At 39.4% G+C, this 22,384-nt stretch overlaps 1 protein-coding gene, 1 long non-coding RNA gene and 10 other non-coding genes across 16 annotated transcripts; 11 read left to right on the plus strand and 1 right to left on the minus strand.

The window, feature by feature from the left end:
* Positions 1–520: 520 nt before the first annotated feature.
* Positions 521–10,517, plus strand: LOC113461469. 5 transcript variants are annotated; one of them, XR_005508879.1, is made up of 6 exons: positions 521–662; positions 793–926; positions 2,320–2,439; positions 3,037–4,688; positions 4,771–5,032; positions 9,963–10,517. It is a non-coding gene; the product is annotated as an uncharacterized LOC113461469 (long non-coding RNA). The 5 variants fall into 5 exon arrangements; XR_005508877.1 differs by having other exon boundaries at positions 758–926; positions 3,037–5,032; XR_005508875.1 differs by having other exon boundaries at positions 522–662; positions 3,037–5,032.
* Positions 798–941, plus strand: LOC120106890. Its single transcript, XR_005508884.1, has one exon. It is a non-coding gene; the product is annotated as a small nucleolar RNA snoR134 (small nucleolar RNA).
* LOC120106889 lies at positions 1,311–1,395 on the plus strand. Its single transcript, XR_005508883.1, has one exon. It is a non-coding gene; the product is annotated as a small nucleolar RNA U36a (small nucleolar RNA).
* On the plus strand, positions 1,726–1,841 carry LOC120106894. The gene has a single exon (XR_005508888.1). It is a non-coding gene; the product is annotated as a small nucleolar RNA Z278 (small nucleolar RNA).
* On the plus strand, positions 2,123–2,237 carry LOC120106887. The gene has a single exon (XR_005508881.1). It is a non-coding gene; the product is annotated as a small nucleolar RNA Z278 (small nucleolar RNA).
* Positions 2,680–2,784, plus strand: LOC120106888. Its single transcript, XR_005508882.1, has one exon. It is a non-coding gene; the product is annotated as a small nucleolar RNA snoR97 (small nucleolar RNA).
* Positions 3,792–3,886, plus strand: LOC113461478. Its single transcript, XR_003383753.1, has one exon. It is a non-coding gene; the product is annotated as a small nucleolar RNA snoR109 (small nucleolar RNA).
* Positions 8,972–9,062, plus strand: LOC120106892. The gene has a single exon (XR_005508886.1). It is a non-coding gene; the product is annotated as a small nucleolar RNA Z223 (small nucleolar RNA).
* On the plus strand, positions 9,247–9,362 carry LOC120106893. The gene has a single exon (XR_005508887.1). It is a non-coding gene; the product is annotated as a small nucleolar RNA Z278 (small nucleolar RNA).
* Positions 10,518–13,240: 2,723 nt separating the features above from the next.
* On the minus strand, positions 13,241–18,100 carry LOC103698277 (probable disease resistance RPP8-like protein 2). Its single transcript, XM_039119982.1, has 2 exons — positions 15,277–18,100; positions 13,241–14,280 (listed from the first exon to the last, which is right to left on the minus strand). Exons 1-2 carry the CDS (start codon positions 17,966–17,968, stop codon positions 13,250–13,252), a joined length of 3,723 nt encoding a protein of 1,240 aa, XP_038975910.1. The 5' UTR covers positions 17,969–18,100; the 3' UTR covers positions 13,241–13,249.
* Positions 18,101–21,591: 3,491 nt separating this feature from the next.
* On the plus strand, positions 21,592–21,735 carry LOC120106891. Its single transcript, XR_005508885.1, has one exon. It is a non-coding gene; the product is annotated as a small nucleolar RNA snoR134 (small nucleolar RNA).
* Positions 21,736–22,149: 414 nt separating this feature from the next.
* On the plus strand, positions 22,150–22,234 carry LOC113461472. Its single transcript, XR_003383746.1, has one exon. It is a non-coding gene; the product is annotated as a small nucleolar RNA U36a (small nucleolar RNA).
* Positions 22,235–22,384: the final 150 nt, after the last annotated feature.

Below are 22,384 nucleotides of genomic sequence, written 5' to 3' on the forward strand. Positions count from 1 at the left end.
AGGAGGGTTCTCGGTGCTGCTCGGGTGCATCTCGAGGGAGACTCTTCGGTGGTGATCGACTGGATCCAGGGGGTGGATAGGTTCGGTGATGGTCATCCACTCATCCTTGAGACTAGGAGGCTGGCTCAGGAGATGGGTGACTTTCATGCTATACATGTGTATCGGGAGGCGAACAGAGCAGCTGACTGGGTCGCCTCTTATGTTGCCCGGCACTCGGGAGGGTTTCTTTGGACATCAGTAGCTGATAGTCCCACTCCGTTGTTCTCTTTACTTTCTTTTGATATGGCTGGATGTACTCAAGCTAGAGTTATATGAAATACCGTTTTCATCAAAAAAAAAAAAAAATTCATTTTATTTTTAGAAGATACATAAAGGGCTCTGTGCCGAATCCTATCTTTACATGAAACCGGTTCAGGCAGCGGCCCAGTTTCGTAGGATTACGGTCAGACCGGCCAAGCCGGTTCTGACAAGTATACACGTGATTTCCCGTTTGGCGCAGGGTTTGTTCAAACTCCTATAAAGAGGGGAAAGCGCAGCCCTTTTCTTGGCCTCCTATACTTCCCTTCTTGTTCTAGGGTTTTGCCCGGGCTTTAGGGTTCCGCCGGGCCGCCGTTTTCTCCCTCCAAACAACCCGATTTCTTGATTCGGCGCTTCTGATTCGAGTAAAGTTTTCATCTTTAATCTTTCTTTTTCTTTTCCTTTTTTTTTTCGTGTTCGAGGCATTGCATTTAAGAATGGAAGTAATTCTTAATGTTAGGACTTGAGAGATTTTAGGATCTTGATTCTTTGTAGAAGTCTTGCACGAAGCACCCCGGGCTTTGCTGAAGAACTCCGTGACGACGGAAGCCCCAATGCTGGTGACAGATAGATTCGCCGTTCCGTGTTGCAGTTCTGTTCACGAATTCCTACGACCGATCTGTGTCGATGTAACGGCTAAACTCTAGAATTTTTATGATGTTTCTTTCCATCTGTTTGTTATCTTTTGCCTCTCCACACCTTTAGCTTTTTGAGGTTTCGTTCCCCAATGAGCCTAGTCATGGAGGCATACAGCGAATACGGCGGGGTTTAACGTGGGGACTTACTCCTTTTTCCATGGTTTTGCCTCTAAAATCTCTTGCCACAACTAGATGCCGAACAAAAGCTTGAAAATTTGTATTTTTTCGCCAATATCACGTGATGAGCTAAAAAAGATCCGAAACCCTTTTTATTTTGTTGATGATATTTTTGCGATCAGGATGAGGGAAAAAATGGATTGAGCCTTCCTTTTTTTTGGAGGGGGTACCATATTTTTCCATAAAATGCTCTACTCTTGACTATGGATATAACCTACCTGCGCTTCTGATAATTGTGCATGAAGCATATGAAAAGTATGGTCGATTTCCTCAATTTGAGCTGATGCGACAAAATTATTTGCATCTCTTTTGAGGATTTATTTATAATTTTCTAGAAAAAATTCAAATGCTAGGATAATGAGGTATTCTATTCTTCTATTTGTTTTAGACTCATCGTGATGCATTGTCTGCGATGAGAATCTAGACAGCTTCAAAAACGCCAGTTCTGCTTCAGAATGATAGAGAAAGCTGTTCTGAGCCTTGGGACATTTTGGATTATCATTGTTTTTTCTAGTTTTTCATCTAGGATAGTTGATTTTTTGTTTTTCTCAGACCCATTTGTTTGAACTGACTTTAGCGGTCTCTGATAGCTGGAATTGTAATTTTCCCAGCTTCCTATGATGATATTTCCAAGTTAATGAGGTGTAGATAGCTTCAAGTCCCTGTTTTACAGGGAGAACCTACTTGGAGCTGCTACATTCAAATGACATCAGTGGACTTTTCTGAGGCATTGTTTCTTTTGATCATGATGTTATCTTAATTTGTATGAATTATAGTGATTAACAAAGTGCGTTTGGGCTGTTTCCAAACTCTTATTTCTTTTATGTATTTAATGTACGTTCTTTTTAATGAAAAATATTGAGTGATTTCAGCTGGACGTGATGGTAGAAGCATTAGCCTTTTTTGCTTTTTAAACACTCACTTTGAAGTGTATATCTTGTATATAAGTATTTGGTTGTTGAATGGTAAGCCTTTTTTGTGAAACACAAAACTTTTAGCTTTTTGCCCCTGCCAATGATGATTTGTCTGCAAAATGGATGTGTTGTGGAACCAAGTCCCTGCTTGCAGGGAGAACCTACTTGGGGAAGCGGCAGTTAACATGACGTCAACAGATATTTCTGAGGCATAGAGAATTATATCTTCACCCTTTGAATTTTCTTTGACTTTTCTTTCACTGTTAAGAAATTTTTGGTGATGCTACTTGCAGGCTATGTCTCTAATTCTTATGTACACTATCTATACAACATGGCATAGGGTACATCTTCAGAATGGAAGGTGAATATACTTTGTGCATAAAACAATCTGCAGCTCTACCTTTCCTCCTAAGGTAAAGGCCAACTTACCCTGAACTAAATCCCCAACTCAAAGTTTTAGCTTGGTCTGCATGTAATGAATGTAATTTCAAACGACAACTAGGTAAAAAATGAAAAAAATATTATAGCAATTAAATTATGTTATCTCCCTAACCTATTCTCTTTTGTGGCCTAAGCCCTTTTATAATATTGCGTCACCTGATTTATTTGTACCTACATGTGTATGTATCTGAGTTTAACTATCCTCTTGCTACACTGCACAATTGGCATGTAGGAACTGATGAACTCAGAAATGGAGTGTGGTCATCAGCTTCGTCTCTTATCATATGAGATTTGGGCTGAATAACAGCAGAACATTTTATATTTGTATATGTTCTTGCATGTTATAAGCCGCTGTGTAGTCATCCTTCCTCTTTATTCTGTGGAATACTGAAGTACTCTTTTCCATTCTTTAAGAGACTTGAGAAGTTAGAATGTTCTGCAAGTAACATGCTGACATCAATTATTGGCTCTATGGGGCATCATAATTCAGCTGTTTACAAGGTTACAATCTAAGTATTTTGGTTGAGATGTGATGGAAATAATCATGCAAGTATTGTTGAAAATTACAGGTGCTATCCTTTCCCAATCAGCTTGCTACAGTTGCAAGACATATGAGGATTGTATATGTGCATCTTATCATGATTGAACCCAAGTAAAAGCTTAGGCTACATGTTCCACAGCATTCTGTCTTTTACTGATATGTAACGTTTTAGATTATTTTAAACTCAATATCTTCAAATAATTGGGATTTTGCTGCTCCCTATGTAAAATTTATTTACAATAATTAGTGGTGCTACCAAGATTGATAAGGTTTTGAAACAATAATATTTGATAATTAATCTTTTTGCTTCTTGAGTTACAAAAATATAGCGATTATTCTTACTTGTATTTTGCGTTTAACTAATCATAGGACATGTTTCTTCTATTTGGCTATAGTTGATATTGGAGGTTCTATATTGTTCCCATGTCTTAAGTAAATCTTTTCATTCTGAGGTTATCATTGGACTAACATGTCGACACTTCAGCTTTTTTGCTTCTCATTTTTTTGGTGGAGCTCATTGATGGAATATGTGAACCTTATTGTTTTGTTGTACGCTTCATTGGTCTCGTTCTCTATGATGTTGAATTTGTATGCTTTATTGTACTCTCTCTCTCTCTCCCCCCCTTTCCGAATAGTTTATCCCTTCTTTTCCCTCTTGATTTTTGGGTTTTTCTTCATTTTCTCCTTATATTATGTGGTAGATTTTATAATGGTGGTTAGGATTTCCGCTACATGTACCAAGGTTAGGGCTTTGGGTTGCCCTTGTCTTGAAGTTGCTGGATCTGGCTGTAGCTATATGAATCAAGAGAAGAGGGAAGAAAACTGGTCGGCTTGTCCTCCTTATTGTTGGCAACCCGCTTACCAAGCTTCCCACATTAATCTGTTCTTAAAAAGTAGCTTCCTATTTTATTCTTTTTTATTTTTTGTGAGAAGGGCAGAAGAAGGAGATGGTGCATGTGTTAGCCATTTTTAGAGGACCTTCTCACACATCAAGAGCTATCCATTTTCTTTGAATTTTTAATGTTTTTATTAATTTTTTAAAGTGATGATAGCTCGGCCATTATCCAGGCAAGCTGCTTTTTAATTGCTGCAGATTGTGTCATCAATGCCTACATCCGAGTCTTATTTTCTTTTACTCAGTTGCTCTATTGTTCCATGCTGTTCTCTATAATCTGCAATTATATTTTTGCTCTTATTTTCACTCTATTTGTTTTTTGTGGAAATATTTGTACTTTTATATTGATTTATTAGTTTGTATGCTTTAATATCTCTAATTACTTTTTGGTTGGGTATTGCTATGAAACTTTTTGGTCCCCTATGATTTGGACTTCACACCTAAGTGCAACTAGTTTGATCTGAGATTATGGCTGATATGCCACCCAAACAATAATGAATATTTTTCAGCTGTTAATTTATGTCTCCAGAAAATCATTGGTAACTTAATATATTCAATTTTACCATCGAATCAGAATGAGGTTGCAGAGTGTAATTACTGTAGAAAGAGCTTTATAAAGATTTTAAGTAGGTGATAGATATGTCTTTACCCTGATGCTGATCATCAGAAAGATTGACAACATATGGACCTGGTATTTTGGATTGGGCTTTCAATGTCTGGATGGAAACGGCACAAAGTCTTGTACTGCAGCAAAGTTTTGAATTATCATGGACCAGAGTTTCATAGTATGTATTAGTCGTTATTAAAGTCTTGTAAGGACCCGTGATTATTGAAATAACTGTTGTTGCTGCATCACCGTTTGGGCAGATTTTACTTTGTAGATAGAGATGGTACTTTCAAGTTCATGTCTATGCTGCTGTCAACTTTGTTAGTGGTGTGGGCAGGCAATCATTAGGTGAAGTCCCTGCAAGAACAACTCTTTCAAAGATGTCTTGAATGATGGATCCAGTCCTGTGGCTGTCCTTGTGAACTGAAATGAATTGTTATCCAAAGGGAGTTGGTAGATGTCATGGATGCTTGTTTTTTATTTGAGCTTTTGCACTCTTCATCCAGCATAATCGGCACCATGGTAAGTGATTGCAGGAGGTGGTCATTCACCTTTGAATATCTCGGCATTTCTTATCGTTTGTACTCCCACGATACTAGAAGGAGACTGGTATCGTTTCTTGCAGCCCTGACAGCATACAATCTAGCTGCATAGCTGCCCTTCAGGGGTGCCTTCCCCTGTGTAGCAGACCCTGAGAGCAAAACTTTTATTTGATTAGTTTAAAATTCAACACACTTCCTTATGTTGTGATCTTCTATTGAGGTTGTGAATCCTTTGGGCTGAACTGACCCATTTTGGTGGTTTGGTCCACGGTTGACCCATTGACTTGTAACATCGTTAATAAAGTACATAAACATCTAAAAGTAATAGAAATGAAATTAATGAATATAAAAACAGACCCTATAATTAATTATAATGTCAATATATCATAAAAAGAGCTTACTTCATTTTTTTTAACTTGGCATGTTTATTTGATGACAATTTGCATCACAATTATATAATTATAAAGGTTAATCTGAATTTATCTAATTTATTTCAGTTAATTATATAATCTTGATCAAAATTTTTTTAACAAAGTTGTACCATGCATATTTGTTTAGAAACATTTGATTTTAAAATTATAAGTTACAAAAGTATGTAATAGTATTGTTAATTAATTTATTTGTTATTACCAAACATATAAAAGTTTTAGTGATTAAAATAATAATGCTGTTGTAGGTATGTAAAAATTGGATTAAGGCTTTTACTACCTTTCTATTGTAATAAAAATTGATTTAAATATACTTGGTGTAAAATACAGTTATTAATTTTGACGTGACCCTACCTAAAAATATTAGTAGGGGGTTCAGTGGGTCGGCTGTGGCCCACCATAAGTTTTAAAACATTGCTTGATATTAATTTCGTTAATTTAACTGGAAAAAATATTGTTATTTTCAAAGATTTCCATGCTTACTCTTCCGTCAACATGTTCATTTGGAATCCATGCTAGAAGGACCATCGCTTAGGAAGCATTTGGATACCCAAAAAAGAAAAAAAAGAAAAAAAAAGGAGGGAATGAGAAAAGCTAGTCAAGTACTGTAGAAGGAATGGATTTGTTTCGTAGGTTTCTATGAATAAGGTTATGTTCTAGATAAAAAAGATCGAGGTTGTAAGTGGGTCAGGTTGACCCATATCTTGATCTGACCCGCTTAGATCCGATCTAACCCATTTTAAAGGATATGTGAGGCTTGGTCGGGTTCTAAAATTAGACCCATTTCATTTTTGGGGCTGGGTCTAGGTTTTCTAAATTTTGACTCGATCCAATCCGATCTTTTTGAAATTTGGACAATTTTGAGTTTCCAACTCTACGACTCGACCTAACCCGAATGCGGTAAACCATTTGTGCCTGCGGGCCGCAAGGGTGCATCACATGTTTAAGTAGTTATTCACGAATATCCTGCAATAAGTTTTTACAAAAGCATCAGATGTTTGTTGCACTGGTTTTGTGTTCCGTTTGATGCATTTGTAATGCAGAAATGGTATCACTATCTTGCTACTTTCTAGTTTACCCGATTTTTTGAATTCAAATTGCTGCTTTGCTCCTAGTAAAGAGGAGGCCAGCCAACCCAATAGGTGAAAGGAATAGGAAAACTCATGTATCTCCATTTCGAAAGTTTTATGGTCACCTTTAGACCTTAATTACATCTTCAACAATTATTTTAGATCCATGTTTTTTGTTTTCAGAAAAGATTTTAGATCCATATTGAAAACACCGTATGCATTTGGTTTTGAAATTTGTACTCGTTCAATTTATTTCACTGTCCATAATTTTTCGACTTTGAGTTATATCAGACTATCAGGTATTGTTGAGCACTATTTATAGACTATTAACTTTTGTGGAAAGGCCCAATTACCATTTACCAATACTTGAATAAATCGTCGGAGTGTAATATTTATGAATCAGGTCCAAATGTTGCTTATGAAGTATCTGTTTGAAAATTGAGTCACTGCCTGGTGGAGTACTATGGCTTTGCGGAGGAGGACATCGCCGTCCTCATCGACACCGAAGAGTCCTACCCCCAGCCTATAGGAGCCAACATCCGTTGCGCCGTCGCCAAACTCGTCACCTCTGCCTGCCCCGGCGACTACCTCTTCTTCCACTACAAAGGCCACAACACCCGCCTCCCCACTGAGACCGGCGAAGACGACGACACCAGCTTACAACGAGTGCGTTGTCCCCTGCGACATGAAGCTCATCACCGATGATGATTTCAGAGAGTTCGTTGACAGTTTCGGAGGGCTGCCGGATCACCATCATGTCGGATTCCTGCTAGAGTGGTGGCCTGATTGATGGATCAAAGGAGCAATAGCTGGCTTTAGCTTCCAGGCCTTCTTGAAACAAGAAGTCCATGAGGCCTTCAAATCCATGGTCTCAGACGATGTCGTCTTCGTGGACTTGGACCCTTGCCACTCCTTCCAGGCCATCCGCGAGCAGATCTTCGACTTCCCCTAGCATGCCCCTCGATGGTAAACTTGGTAGGCGCGGTCCCGCTTCAAACCCAAAAAGGCCAGGTGAGCATGGAGCAGCACGCCATAGTGTACCGTCAGAAGCTTGGCGAAGGTAAACTTGGTAGGCGCGGTCTTGCTCAAAACCCTAGAGGACCAGGTGAGCATAGAGCAGCACGCCACACCGTACTGTCAAAAGCTTGGGGACAGGTGCGGTCCTGCTCCAAACCCAAGCAACACGTCACACCATCTCGTCAGAAGCTTGGCAAAGGTAAATTTGGCAGGCGCGGTCCCACTCCAAAAGCAGTGCGCCATACCGTCTCGTGAGAAGCTTGGCGAAGGTAAACTCGGCAGGCACGGTCTCGCTCCAAACTCCAGCAGCACGTCACACCGTTTCATTAGAAACTTAGCGAAGGTAAACTCGGCACGCACGGTCCTGCTCCAAACCCTAGCAGCAGCGCGTCACACCGTCTCGTCAGAAGCTTGGCGAAGGTAAACTCGGCAGGAACGGTTCCACTCTCAATCATGGAAGCGTACATCAACATGGCGCCGCCCCAGTCCTCAATCTTCGTTTTTATATGCTGCTCCTGACTCCATTCAGTTCGAGGTCTCTTGCTCTTCTTCTATGGTGCTTTCGTCTACGAGCATTGTTGAATTTCGATTGCCTTCTCTCTGAGATCTGTCCTCGCTGCGGACGTCTTCACCAAAGCTCATCCTCCTGGCATCTTTCGATCTCTTGTTTCCAAACTCAAGTTGGTGTCCACTTTACTACCTTGAGTTTGAGGAGGGATGTTAGAATTATTGTACGACCATTGATTGATTTGTGATTGATTGTGCCAAATATAGTCGGCCTTCATAAAGACTGATTGTATCAAACTTAGTCGGCCTTACCAAATTTCACCTTGATTGATTTGTGATTGATTATGCCAAACATAGTCGACCTAAGCAAACTTTGTCAGCCTCCTAGTACTATATAAAGGCTGCTCCTATACATTATAAAGACGGGCAAAAATACAATTCTCTTCTCCTATTTTTCTTTTTTCAACACCTGCAATATGAGCTTGGTGAGGTTCTGAGGGAATTCATTGCTGCTGGGTAGTTGTTGCCTCTTTGACAAAAGTCCATTTAGATGCGAAACATGAAGGTGCTCATGTCCTGATAAGGCCGGAATGATGCCGGTGGGGATAGGCTATCCTTTGAGTCTGAATGATGTCAGTGGCAACTCAGATATGCTTTTGCTTTTCCTTTTTCTTTTTCTTTTCTTTTTTGGAGGGGGTACTATACTTTTGTCACTTAAGGTACTCTACTATTGGCAATTGTTATAACCTACTTGTGCTTCTGATAATTATGCATGATGCATATGGAAAGAATGGTTGAATTTCCTGATGCAACAAAATTATGTGCATATCTTTTTAGGATTTGCTTATAATTTTCTAGAAAAAAAATTCAAATGCTAGGATAATGAGATGTTCTATTGTTCTATTTGATGAGAATCTAGACAGCTTCAAAAACGCCAGTTCTGCTTTAGAAAATTCATGACAGAAGAAGCTGATAAAAAAATCTGAGCCTCGGTACATTGTGGACTTATCACTTTTTTTTTGTAGTTCTTCACCTAGGATAGCTGTATTTTTGTGGACTTGTCACTGTTTTTTGTAGTTCTTCACCTAGGATAGCTGTTTTTTCTTTTCTTCACTTTAATTTATTTGAACTGACTTTAGCGGTCTCTGAGAACTGGAATATTTTTCCCAGCCGCCTATGATGATATCTTCAAGTTTATCAGGTGTAGGTAGCTTCAAGTCCCTGTTTTACAGGGAGAACCTACTTGGAGCTGCTACATTCAAATGGCATCAGTGGACTTTTCTGAGGCATTGTTTCTTTTTTGATAACGACGTTATCTTGCTATGTATGAATTGTAGTGATTAGCAAAGTACCTTCAGGCCGTTTCTAAACTCTTATTTCTTTTATGTGTTTAGTGTACGATTTTTTTAATGAAAAAGTTGAGGAGTGATTTCTTTTGTTTTGATTGTAAAAAATGTCGAGGGGCAATTTCAGCTGGTCATGATGGTAGAAGCATAACCCTTTTTTGCTTTATAAACGCTCACTTTGAAGTATATATCTTGTACATAAATATTTGGTTGTTGAATGGTAAGCCTTTTTCGTGAATACAAGAGTTTGTAGCCTTTCCCATATATAGAGCATTAGCTTTTTGCCACTGCCAATGATGATTTGTCTGCAAAATGGATGTGTTGCGGAACCAAGTTCCTGCTTGCAGGCTTGGGGAAGCAGCAGGTAGCATGACATCAACATGCAGATACTTCTGAGGCAAAGAGATCTATATATTCACACTTTGAATTTCCTTTGAATTTACTGTCACTGTTAAGAAATTTTTTGCAGATGCTTCTTGCTAGCTATGCCTGTATTTTTAAAGATGAATATTTAAATAATGAAATGGGGATGTTTGGGACAGGAAAGAGCCAATGAGGAGCCTCGTTGGTGATTCCATAGCTACTGGAACAATTGATGGTGCAAAACAAATGGAATATGCCTATGTGCGAGAGAAGTTTGCGGAACCTGATCCTGATGTGTGTCAAAGAAATGGTTTTGAGAACTGGCAGCAGTATGGAACCTTGCGCTCAAGGAATATGTCTTCAATCAAGGCAGCTGAAACTTTGAAGACCGAGCCTGATCCACATGACGACATGGGTGGCCGGCCAAGAAGTACAAAGAATCGAAGACGACGAAGAGCCTGTAGCTGCTATTTGTGCACGTCTTCAGAGGGCCGTTGACATTTTATTTACTTATTTATTTGTATTTTATTTGTATTTGTCTGCGATCTGCAGTCAGATTTGTTTGGTATAATATATGCTGATTTAATTTGCCGAATAAACATTGGAATTTCTCTTTCTTGTTGACTTCTCGAAGATGTCATAACAGGTGAACTTGGGCGAGCTGAAACTTACTGTGGCTTGCAAAACTTACATGGTGATCATTAAATTAAGGTCACATCAATTCTTAAACAAAACATATGCTGTGGACGCCAAGGCATGTCTGTGCACGTGCTGTGCTGGTAATTGCATGTATAAACTGATTCATTGGATTTGGAATTGGTATGAAAGTAACTTATGAAATTGAATATTTGCATTTGTTTTTTCACTATGTTATAACACAATCATGAAAATGAGCTTCACGGGAGCTGGTTGTTGTGTTCCCTTGTTGTTAATCGGGAATAATGTAGGTAGCAAAAATGTGCGAACAGTAATAGCCTTATTAATTTTTGAGATGGAAACTACATAAACAATTTCAAGTAGTAAATCTAGCAAGCAAATGAGCAGCTGCATTTGATGACATTTGATAGCAAAAATTTGTCTTGTTTACATGAGAAATGAGATTACTATGGTCCTCAACTGGATGATTCAATAGTTCTTGATGTTGGCGGAGCATAATTAATTAATACCAGATTTCCTCATTGGCCTGGCGACCTACTTATGCATATTTCTTGCAGCCGCTAAAGTTATCTGCCATGTTAGTTGCTCTCCTGGCCCTAAAACCTTCCAAAAAAAATTTACTTGGGAAATGAAGTATGTTGGAAAGTGTAAGGAGAGGCACAAATGTGTGTACGGAAAAAAAAATAACTGGAGAAAGTATGGTTGAGAGGGTTGAAGGCTTGAGAATTGTTTTTTTTTGTTTTTTTTGATGTAAAGGGGAGGCAAAAAGGAGCTACCCGGCTTTTATTAAAGATAAATCGTATTTACAACAGACATGAGGGGTAGAGATAAGTTACATTGTCAAGAGAGGAGATGAACAAATGCAAGAAAAAGAAGCTAAATAGTTCCAAAACAAGTGTCTGATAATCAGTGGAGGAAAGAACCTCATCTAGACCAATAAGCAGGAGCATTCATTGCCTGAAAGTTTCAAGCAATTTCACAAAGATTTTCAGAAAAAAAAGCATTAGAATCCAGAATGGCCACAAGCTCCAAATTTCACAGAAGCTTGAGAAAGCCTTTGAAACAAGAAAACAACCAATTTTCCACCACCAATTTTCATACCACGTTTAGTACCTCCTCTGAAGCATAATACAATCTGCTGGAAGGCATAAGATGACGAACATGAGTAGTAGCTAAAGGAGACAAAGTTGCAATCCTTTGGTCATTGAAAAGGCCGAATGCGGCTGAGGCACAGGTTGAAGGCGGGACTGATCTGTTCTGCAATGCCTTTCCTTTGCAGGACTGCATGATAGTTGAATGTAAGCAAGACATAATATGCTCCAATCATATTTGACTTCCAAGAGGATATCTCAGAGAAGATATAGCTGGCTGAAAACTCCATCATATGCAACCAATGACAGAACCATATTGAAAAGGAAGAACATGATTCTCTGCTCGAGCAATCTGAATGAGAGCATTCTCTGGTAAGGCAAAAAAAAAAAAAACTGATATAGTTCAACTGCCTTAGTCATCCACAAGCTTAGAGACAACATTCTTCACTTTAGACCAAATTCTTTCCAGCTCCATCTGCATAATAGGATCGTATAGCACCGCCCAGTCATTGAAAATTCTAAGTCCCTCTGCAGTAATCGGGGCAATTGAAGATATTTTATTTTAAAAAAAATTATAGAGTTCTGCTCCTTCCAACATGTCCAAAATATAGTAGCAATCAATATAAGAATGACAGGCTGAGCACATTTTGTAAAATGGTTCAACCTCTAATCAATGCATAGATTTTCAAAGTTTAGTTGAGGATGAAGCACCCCAAGAAACGAACAAATGATCTTCCATATAGTGAAAAAGAACTTACAGGTGCAGAAGAGATGATCAACAGTCTCATTTGTATCATGGCACAAAACGCAACCGCTAAGATTCTTACTCATTTTTTTTCCAAAGTTGTCTCTAGTGTTAAGCTTCTTTTTCCAACACCACCAAAGAAAGCATTAGATTTTAAGTGGCATTAAAAGATTCCACATTGAGTTAGCAAATCTACATTTGATACCCCTGGAGTTGTGGACGGCACAATTTTATATATGCCGCTATAAGACCAATCTACAACCCTAGTTTCTGACATTGGCAATAGATCTCTTTTTCTTGCAGTATTTATTATCTAATATACCAGGAATTCCATAAACCTGACTATTGAGTATCTCAAAAGATCAAGATCAACCTCACTGGTTAATTAGAAGTTAATTGAAAGAGAAATTGATCAAAGAATTATAATTACCTTTCTACAAGGTTTGTGAATTGTGAAACAAAGGGCAATCATATTGCCTACGAACATGCAAGAACAAGCACTTGCAGTTGGATACAATGATATCTGAAATTTTAATCTTTCACTAGCAAACGGCCAGATTAGCTCCTTTTTCATTTAAAAAAAAGAAGACGACATCTTGATTTTTTTTTTGGACACATCCAATAAAGTCAGAAAATAGACATCTTGATTTTTTAACAGGTTGTTTCATCACACATGGAAGAGAATCAATCTCATAGCATATAAAGAACAACTGTTTATTGCATACAGTAGTTTGTGGTTCGTCCAAGTTTCACGGCAAAGCTTCGAGTGGAAAGGGAACAATTTTATTTAACAGAAATTGCAGACCATCAACAAAATACATGAGCATTGGCAAGCTGCATCTACTGCTATCAAGAAAATCACATGAATACTATCTCACGACAAATCAAGAAATCGAAAACCACTCAAGAGGCTGAAACCAGCAAATGTAGTCACGCAAAGAAATTCTCCCAGCATTAGAAACTGAGTCAGATATCATTTTATGATGATGGAGGGAACATGGCTTATCGCAACCCAATCCTCGCCATCATTTTCCCGAACTCTATCCCGAAATGCGGCCGGCATATGCAGCAGCTCCAGCTCTTTAAGGGTAGTGACATATCTTAGTCCTTGTGGAAGCATCTTCAGTGCATTACAGTCAACAATAGACAGGTGGATGAGACCAGGCATCGCCCCCTCCTCCACCCTCCAATTTTCCAGTGCCCTCAGACCCTGGAGATGCAACCGTTGCAGCTGCAAGAAGCCACCTGCAAAGCAAACCATTTCTTTCCCTGCATATGCGTGAAACCCCAAGCTAAGAACCCTAAGGTTTTGCAGCTTCTCCAGCGTTGCCATTGGGTCCACTTCTAGATTAGATCCCTGCAATGTGAGCTTGGTGACTTTCTGAGGGAATTCATTGCTGTTGGGTAATTGCGGCCTCTTTGACATAGGTCCACTTAGATGCAAAACATGAAGGTGCTCATGTCCTGATAACGCCGGAATGATGTCAGCGGGGATCGGATTTCCTCCGAGTGCGAATGAAACTAGAGAACTCAGGTTCCTGAGTGAATTGGACAGCATCATTTCATCTAAATCTGAAACTTCGAGTATCGCGAGCTTCTGAAGGTTGGTCAGCTGTGGCAGCTGCTTCTTAATCCATGATCCACCACGTACTCCCTTCAAGGTCTGCAGATTCTTTGCAGCACAGATCTTTCGTGGGATCGGGATCGCGCAAGCCCGGCTAAAGACTACATGCCTTAGTGATGGAATCTTCCAAAATGCATCAGGCAAAGACCTGGCAGGTGTCCGCCTTACATCAAGAGTTTGTAGATAGCAAAGATCTCCGATGGATGGTGGAATCCGTGACACCCTGGTCCTTCTCAGGCCCAAATATCTCAAATGGATTAGGCTTTTGATTTCCTTGGGCAGCTCCTGAAGTGATGCCCCTTCCAGATCAATCACTCTTAGTAAGTTCAGATTCTGTAGCCTCAGCTCTACAGGACCAGTGCTTGCATACCAATTGAAGCCTACGAGAGTCCGCAGGAATTGAGAAGAATAAAGAGACTCCAGTACATCAGCACCGTTGTGGAATAAAGCCGCACGGCGTGAAGCACTTGAGGTTGTCCAAATTTTTTTCCAAGGTTGTCTCTAGTGTTAACTTTCTTTTTCCAACACCACCAAAGAAAGCATTTGATTTTAAGTGGTATTAAAAAATTCCTCAATGAGTTGGCATATCTACATTTGATACCTCTGGAGTTGTAGACAGCGCAATTTTATATATGCCGCTATAAGACCACTCTACAACCCTAGTTTCTGACATTGGCAATAGATCACTTTTTCCTGCAGTATTTATTATCTAATATACCAGGAATTCCATAAACCTGACTATTGAGTATCTCAAAAGATCAAGATCGACCTCACTGGGTAATTAGAAGTTAATTGAAAGAGGAATTGATCACAGAATTATAATTACCATTCTAGAAGGTTTGTGAATTGTGAAACAAAAGGCAATCATATTGCCTACGAACATGCAAGAACAAGCACTTGCAGTTGGATACAATGATATCTGAAATTTTAATCTCTCACTAGCAAACAGGCAGATTAGCTCCTATTTCATTTTTTTTGAAAAAAAGACATCTTGATTTTAATTTTTTTGGACACATCCAATAAAGTCAGAAAATAAACATCTTGATTTTTTTAACAGGTTGTTTCATCACACATGGAAGAGAATCAATCTCATAGCATGTAAAGGACAACTGTTTCATTGCATACAGTAGTTTGTGGTTCGTTGAAGTTTCATGGCAAAGCTTCGAGTGGAAAGGGAACAATTTTATTTAACAGAAATTGCAGACCATCAACAAAATACATGAGCATTGGCAAGCTGCATCTACTGCTATGAAGAAAATCACATGAATACTATCTCACGACAAATCAAGAAATCGAAAACTGCTCAAGAGGCTGAAACCACCAGATGCAGTCACGCAAAGAAATTCTCCCAGCATTAAACTGAGTCAGATATCATTTTATGATGATGGAGGGAACATGGCTTATCGCAACCCAATCCTCGCCATCATTTTCCCGAACTCTATCCCGAAATGCGGCCGGCATATGCAGCAGCTCCAGCTCTTTAAGGGTAGTGACATATCTTAGTCCTTGTGGAAGCATCTTCAGTGCATTACAGTCAACAATAGACAGGTGGATGAGACCAGGCATCGCCCCCTCCTCCACCCTCCAATTTTCCAGTGCCCTCAGACCATGGAGATGCAACCGTTTCAGCTGCAAGAAGCCACCTGCAAAGCAAACCATTTCTTTCCCTGCATATGCGTGAAGCCCCAAGCTAAGAACCCTAAGGTTTTGCAGCTTCCCCAGCGTTGCCATTGGGTCCACTTCTAGATTAGATCCCTGCAATGTGAGCTTGGTGACGTTCTGAGGGAATTCATTGCTGTTGGGTAATTGTGGCCTCTTTGACATAGGTCCACTTAGATGCAAAACATGAAGGTGCTCATGTCCTGATAACGCCGGAACGATGTCGGCGGGGATCGGATTTCCTCCGAGTGCGAATGAAACTAGAGAACTCAGGTTCCTGAGTGAATTGGACAGCATCATTTCATCTAAGTCTGAAACTTCGAGTATCGCGAGCTTCTGAAGGTTGGTCAGCTGTGGCAGCTGCTTCTCAATCCATGATCCACCACGTACTCCCTTCAAGGTCTGCAGATTCTTTGCAGCACAGATCTTTCGTGGGATCGGGATCGCGCAAGCCCGGCTAAAGACTACATGCCTTAGTGATGGAATCTTCCAAAATGCATCAGGCAAAGACCTGGCAGGTGTCCGCCTTACATCAAGAGTTCGTAGATAGCAAAGATCTCCGATGGATGGTGGAATCCGTGACACCCTGGTCCTTCTCAGGCCCAAATATCTCAAATGGATTAGGCTTTTGATTTCCTTGGGCAGCTCCTGAAGTGATGCCCCTTCCAGATCAATCACTCTTAGTAAGTTCAGATTCTGTAGCCTCAGCTCTACAGGACCAGTGCTTGCATACCAATTGAAGCCTACGAGAGTCCGCAGGAATTGAGAAGAATAAAGAGACTCCAGTACATCAGCACCGTTGTGGAATAAAGCCGCACGGCGTGAAGCACTTGAGGTTGTCCAATCTTCAGTGCTATAAACGTCGAGAAATCGAGCCTCTTTTGCTTCCAATATGCAAAATTCACGCAGGAGATCGTGAACTCGGAAGGTTTTAACAACCCCATCAGACCTCCTTTCCACAACTTGAACCATGCACCTCTGGACTAACTCTTCCAAGTAATCTGCTGCTGTTTCTTCTAAAGTTTCCCTCTCTCTTGCCGGAATGAAGCCTTCCGCAGTCCATAACCTAATCAGTTTAGCAGCACTGATCTCTGAGTCCTCAGGGAAACAACCTAGATAGAGAGAGCATGATTTCAGGTTGTAAGGTAAGTCTTCATAGCTCAAAGCCAATACATCTAAGCATTGTTTGACATCTTTGGTTGTCTCCCATTTCAAGCTCTTCTTCACTTTTGACCATTCGGTACGATTTTTATCTTTTTTCGATAGCATGCCTCCTAGCACAACAAGAGCAAGAGGTAAACCACCACATCTTTCCACGAGTTCTCGACCCAACGTCACCAAGTTGTCAGGGCAGCTCGTTTGAACTTCTTGAGTCGGAAAAACCTTCCTAAGAAAGAGTTCCCAGCTCTCCTGTCCATTTAGAAACCTTAACTCATAGGGTGGGGAATCTGGATCAGCAGATTTTGCAACATCTATCGAGCGTGAAGTGAAAATGATTCTGCTTCCATTCTTCGCATCTGGAAAGGCTGGCACAATTTTTTTCCATACTTCTGTACTCCATATATCATCCATCACGATCAGATATCTCTTGTCTTTCAAGAACTCATGCAGCTTCTCTTCCAAGTCATCTTCTTGGATCCTATCCAGTTCTTCCTCTGAAATTCCCATAATTTTCCTCATGATGTTCTTCAAAATCTTTGTCACATTATAGTCCTGAGAAACTGATATCCACGCATATTTCTCAAAGCTTCTCTTGATTTCGCCGGTATTGTAAACCTTTTTAGCAAGTGTAGTCTTGCCCTGACCACCCATTCCAACTATCGAGATCACGCAACGCCGTGTATTTCTTGGATCGAGTAATTGCTCTACAATTGCTTTCCTGTCATCCTCGAAACCTACAGTATCTGAGTCATCAACATGTGGTAATATCCGCCGCCGGGATTGCACACTCTCATCTGCATGGCTCCCCCCTTCTCCCCCAGTACTTTCATCTATATTGGCGATGCCATATCGAGCTCTACGATCGGAGATGTCAAGGATCCTTGACTTGATCTCTGAAATATTCAAGCCAATTCTATGGCAAGCTATTAATTCACCGAAGATAAGGGCATACCTAATGACGAGGCTCCCGAAGCCCCTCCACCTCTGCCGTCTCTCGATCTTGAGCACAAATGTTTCGACGATGTCCTCAGCGTCGTAAGCAATATCTCTGACATCTTTCACCCAATTCTTTACTCCCTCATCGTTCCCCTTCCGTTTGTTGTCAGCGTCCTTCAAGAAGCATTGAATTTGCCGCAATTCACCTTCTAGCCACTCGACTTGACCACGGACTCCATACAAGAATTTGGCTTCTTGGATTAGGAAGTCTCCGAGTTTCTCCACCACGAGAGAAACAACAGCCTCAGCCATTTCTGTTCTCAGTTATCCTTCCCAAGAGGAAGTGAGATCATAGCTTCAGAAGCACATCTAGATCTGCAAGATCTGCTTCAGAAACACATCTAGATCTGCTTGCTCTAAAGGCCTCCAGCCATGATTTCTGCTACAGTTCAGATGGGCCTCCCCTGGATCCCATTTGTCAAGTTGTACATAGAAGTCATAAGATTCCCATTTGTTTGGTACGCTAATGGCTGGCAAGCGTGCAAGTTGGTGCTATACTAACGTTTTTACGTGGAAGTGGTTAGAAACTGACAAAAAGATGGTGGGTGGGGCCTAAGTAATAAAAAAGGTAAGATATTTTTATATATTTGTTCCTTTACCTCTTATATATTGAAACAGTAGTGGTTTGGCCAGCACCAGTAATTATAAGTTGCAATTTAGTAAATTTCTTGCGTTCCTTTTCAATAAAATAACAAGCAATCCCAAGTTGCAATTTAGAAAATTTCTTATGTCCATTTTCAATCAAATCTAAGAGTCTATTCGTATTGTTCTTGTTCCTGTATTTTTATTTTTCTACAAGAGTCTATGAATCAAGATGAAGTGGTCCTTGATGACGAGAGAAGACATTCCCCTGCAATGAAGTATCATTATTGTTCCTTAATGAAAAATATATTAAGAACAGAAAAAAAATAAAAAGTTTTCAAAAAACGTGAAGGTCACAATAACTTTCAAATGTAATTAGAAGGAGATTTAATCCAAGTCCATAGTAAATTTACAAATACGGGAGTAACGTATCGAAGTCTTTTCTTAAAAAATATGAATGTACAAAAGTCATTACAACTTCCAACAAAGGTCACTAAATACTAAAACAAATTTTATAACTCCATTGTATAAAGTGTGGATCAAGATGTTCCTTGTTAATTTTATGCTATATTGTACAATGGTTGATTCAAACAAGGCTTGCTTATCTGGTAGGCCGAGCTAGATTCAGGCTCAGCTCCGCCTAAGATACTGCATCATTTGGTCAGAAGTGGATCTAGTCTCGCCTGGTCTTCGGGTCTACTTTCGAGCTCCAAGACAACTACTTATCAGATTTTAGGCTTCCGAGCTAGACATTTGGTTTTGTGGAGTTTTCCAAATTTGTTCATCATCTAGGCTTCTCTAGGCAATATAATTCTTAAGAGGTTTACATGTGATATACCAACCTAACCTGGACATCACTTCCGCATTTTCACGGGTATAATTGTCATGCATTCCAGAAGCACCAGCGTTTAAGCACAATGGTGCAATAAAAAAATCTAAATATGATGCGCTACAAGCAATTAAGCCCATTTCACTTCAATTTTGCCTATGTTTTCCTCTTATAATTTGTAGGATCGTAGCCCCTATTAGCAAGAAAGGCATGAAAAATAGATTTGGTTTAGAAGGTAAAACCAAGGATTAGCCATTAACATCCCCCCACTAATTAGCCATGTAGCATCGCTCACCAAGGTTTAGTTGTGATCAGATTTCGAAAAATAGGCAGACTGTAAAAGAGTTGGTTGATTTTTCACCGAAGGGCAAACCGATGGGCAAACAAGAGGAGAGGAGAGGATGAATTCTTTTTGTCCAATGGTGGAGATATGAGAGAAGGCAAGAAGCTGATAGCCGATGAGAGGTTGTTATGTTAAGGGGTATGGATCTCATTAGTGGATGGTGGCCGATGGCCTAGTAAGGTGGAGGGTTGTCGGATTGAGGCGAGGAGGAGGAGCTAACCCTAAATGTTTGTATCTCCTTTCCTTAATTAGCGATGAAATAAATTAGAAGCCTTTAAAGGTACTTAAGAGATATCAAGCAGCTCGATCTAATTCAAAACTTTTACCTAATTGGGCAAGTCTAACATGGATTATCATAACTATATATATATATATATATATATATATATATATATATATTAATTTAAAGAATTGGGGCTTTGGTGGGGTCAACACAAACTCAAGCTTGAGATGAGCATAAATTTCTGGCCCAATCTGACCCACCAAGCTGAAAAATGAGGCCCAAACCAATCCAAAATGCATCTGGCTTGGATGGGCTGCCTCGTAGTTGAGCAAGTCTAAAGTTCCAGCACAATGATATTTTTCAAAAAAATACAATATTTCATTTTATTTTTAGAAGATACATAAATGGCTCTGTGCCGGCTGCCGAGTCCCATCTTTACATGAAACCGGTTCAGGCAGCGGCCAGTTTTGTAGGATTACGGTCAGACCGGCCAAGCCAGTTCTGATAAGTATACAAGTGATTTCCCGTTTGGTGCAGGATTTGTTCAAACACCTATAGGGGGCATTTGGTATGGGGTGATCGTCCTAGGATCAAGGGTGATGTGGGTGGAGGTGATGAGATCACCGCGTTTGGTTGCACCACGGTGATCCTACGTGGTGGTGATCTTAAATCAGCTGCACTCCTCAAATCACCCCTTAACTCGGTGATGGGATACCCGTCCTTGAGGTCGGGAATTCAAGATCACCCCAGGGTAGTGATCCTAGGTTGAAAATTAAAGACAAAAATACCCTTCAAGTTAGCAGAAAAATTAATATATCAATATACCATTAATATATTATGTCAATGTTATATATATATATATATATATATATATATATATATATATATATTATTATGTTGATATTATATATTATATTAATGATATATATTATATTATAATATATTACTAATCATATTATTATCCTACTATTATTGAAGGATAATTTTAAATTCTAGTAAAAATATATTATTATATTTTATATTTATATAATAAAAATATTTAATATATTACTATATTACTCATATTTACCTTATTTTTCTAATCAAAATAATTATTAGTATTAAAAAAATCTATTATAAGTATAAATAAAATATTAATTCTATAATGAAAAATAACATATTTTTATAAGATTAATAATTTATAGGAATAATAAATATATTTTTATAGAATATATTAATAATTAATATATTGATAAATATATTAATATTTTATTATAATATATTTTATATGATTAATAAATATATGATAAGGGTTACTAAAAGTAGAATATGTGACAAAATTATGGAGCTATTATAGGAATTAGTATATTGACTTACATTTTTAATTCATTAGAATTAAAAATACATAAAAAATCCAGCTAAGATATATCAAAGGTATTTGTGGTATTATCTAAGATATATCCGTATCATGCCAAACAAGTTACTCATGGATATCCGAAGATTTTTAATCACTAGATCATGGCCTACCAAACACATTGATCTTAGATTACCAGGAATCAAATCATCCCAGCATTCGGATCATCGAAAATCTTAGATCACTGTGGTGATCCAGCTGGGGTTACCAAACGCCCCCATGAAGAGGGGAAAGCGCACCCCTCTTCTTAGCCTCCTATACCTCCTCCCCTTCTTGGTCTAGGGTTTTGCCTGGGCTTACGGTTCCGCTGGGCCGCTGTTTTCCCCCTCCAAACTACCCGATTTCTCGATTCGGCGCTTCTGATTCGAGTAAAGTTTTCATCTTTAATCTTTCTTTTTCTTTTCCTTTTTTTTTTTTCGTGTTCGAGGCATTGGATTTAAGAATGGAAGTAATTCTTAATGTTAGGACTTGAGAGATTTTAGGATCTTCATTCTTTTTAGAAGTCTTGCACGAAGCACCCCGGGATTTGCTGAAGAACTCCGTGACAACGGAAGCCCCAATGCTCGTGCCAGATAGATTCGCCGTTCCGTGTTGCAGTTCTGTTCACGAATTCCTACGACCGATCTTTGTCAATGTATCGGCTAAACTTTAGATTTTTTACGATGTTTCTTTCCATCTGTTTGTTATCTTTTGCCTCTCCACACCTTTAGTTTTTTGAGGTTTCGTTCCCCAATGAGCCTAGTCATGGAGGCATACAGCGAAAACGGCGGGGTTAACGTGGGGGCTTACTCCTTTTTCCATGGTTTTGCCTCTAAAATCTCTCGCCACAACTAGATGCCGAACAAAAGCTTGGAAATTTGTATTTTTTCGCCAATATCAAGTGATGAGCTAAACAAGATCCGAAACCCTTTTTATTTTTTTCCCTTCAAGTGGATATTGTTTGATGCCTCTATAATTTTCTCTAGTATCTAAATTAGCTGGTGATGATATTTTTGCGGTCAGGATGAGGGAAAAAATGGATTGAGTCTTCCTTTTTTTTTTTTTTTTTTAAATGCTCTACTCTTGGCTATGGATATAACCTACCTGCGCTTCTGATAATTGTGCATGAAGCATATGAAAAGAATGGACGGATTCCTCGATATGAGCTGATGCGACTGTTGGGGAAAATACAAGTCCCCCCAAGTACGTGGGCGCGTCGCTAGCACGTGATCGAAAGCGCCCTAATCCGGACGACTAATCCGGACGACCGACCTGGTCGCCCGAGCTCGGACGACCGACCTCGGACGACCGGCCTAGCG

This window comes from Phoenix dactylifera, unplaced genomic scaffold (genome assembly GCF_009389715.1).
Source record: "Phoenix dactylifera cultivar Barhee BC4 unplaced genomic scaffold, palm_55x_up_171113_PBpolish2nd_filt_p 000674F, whole genome shotgun sequence".
In the NCBI taxonomy this organism is placed as follows: Eukaryota; Viridiplantae; Streptophyta; class Magnoliopsida; order Arecales; family Arecaceae; genus Phoenix; species Phoenix dactylifera.

Coding starts and splice junctions, on each gene's coding strand:
- LOC103698277 (XM_039119982.1), bottom strand. CDS start 17,968: ATGGCTGAGGCTGTTGTTTCTCTCGTGGTGGAGAAACTCGGAGACTTC. Junction 14,281..15,276: donor TGTTCCCTCCATCATCATAA/AATGATATCTGA, acceptor GGACTCTCGTAG/GCTTCAATTGGTATGCAAGC.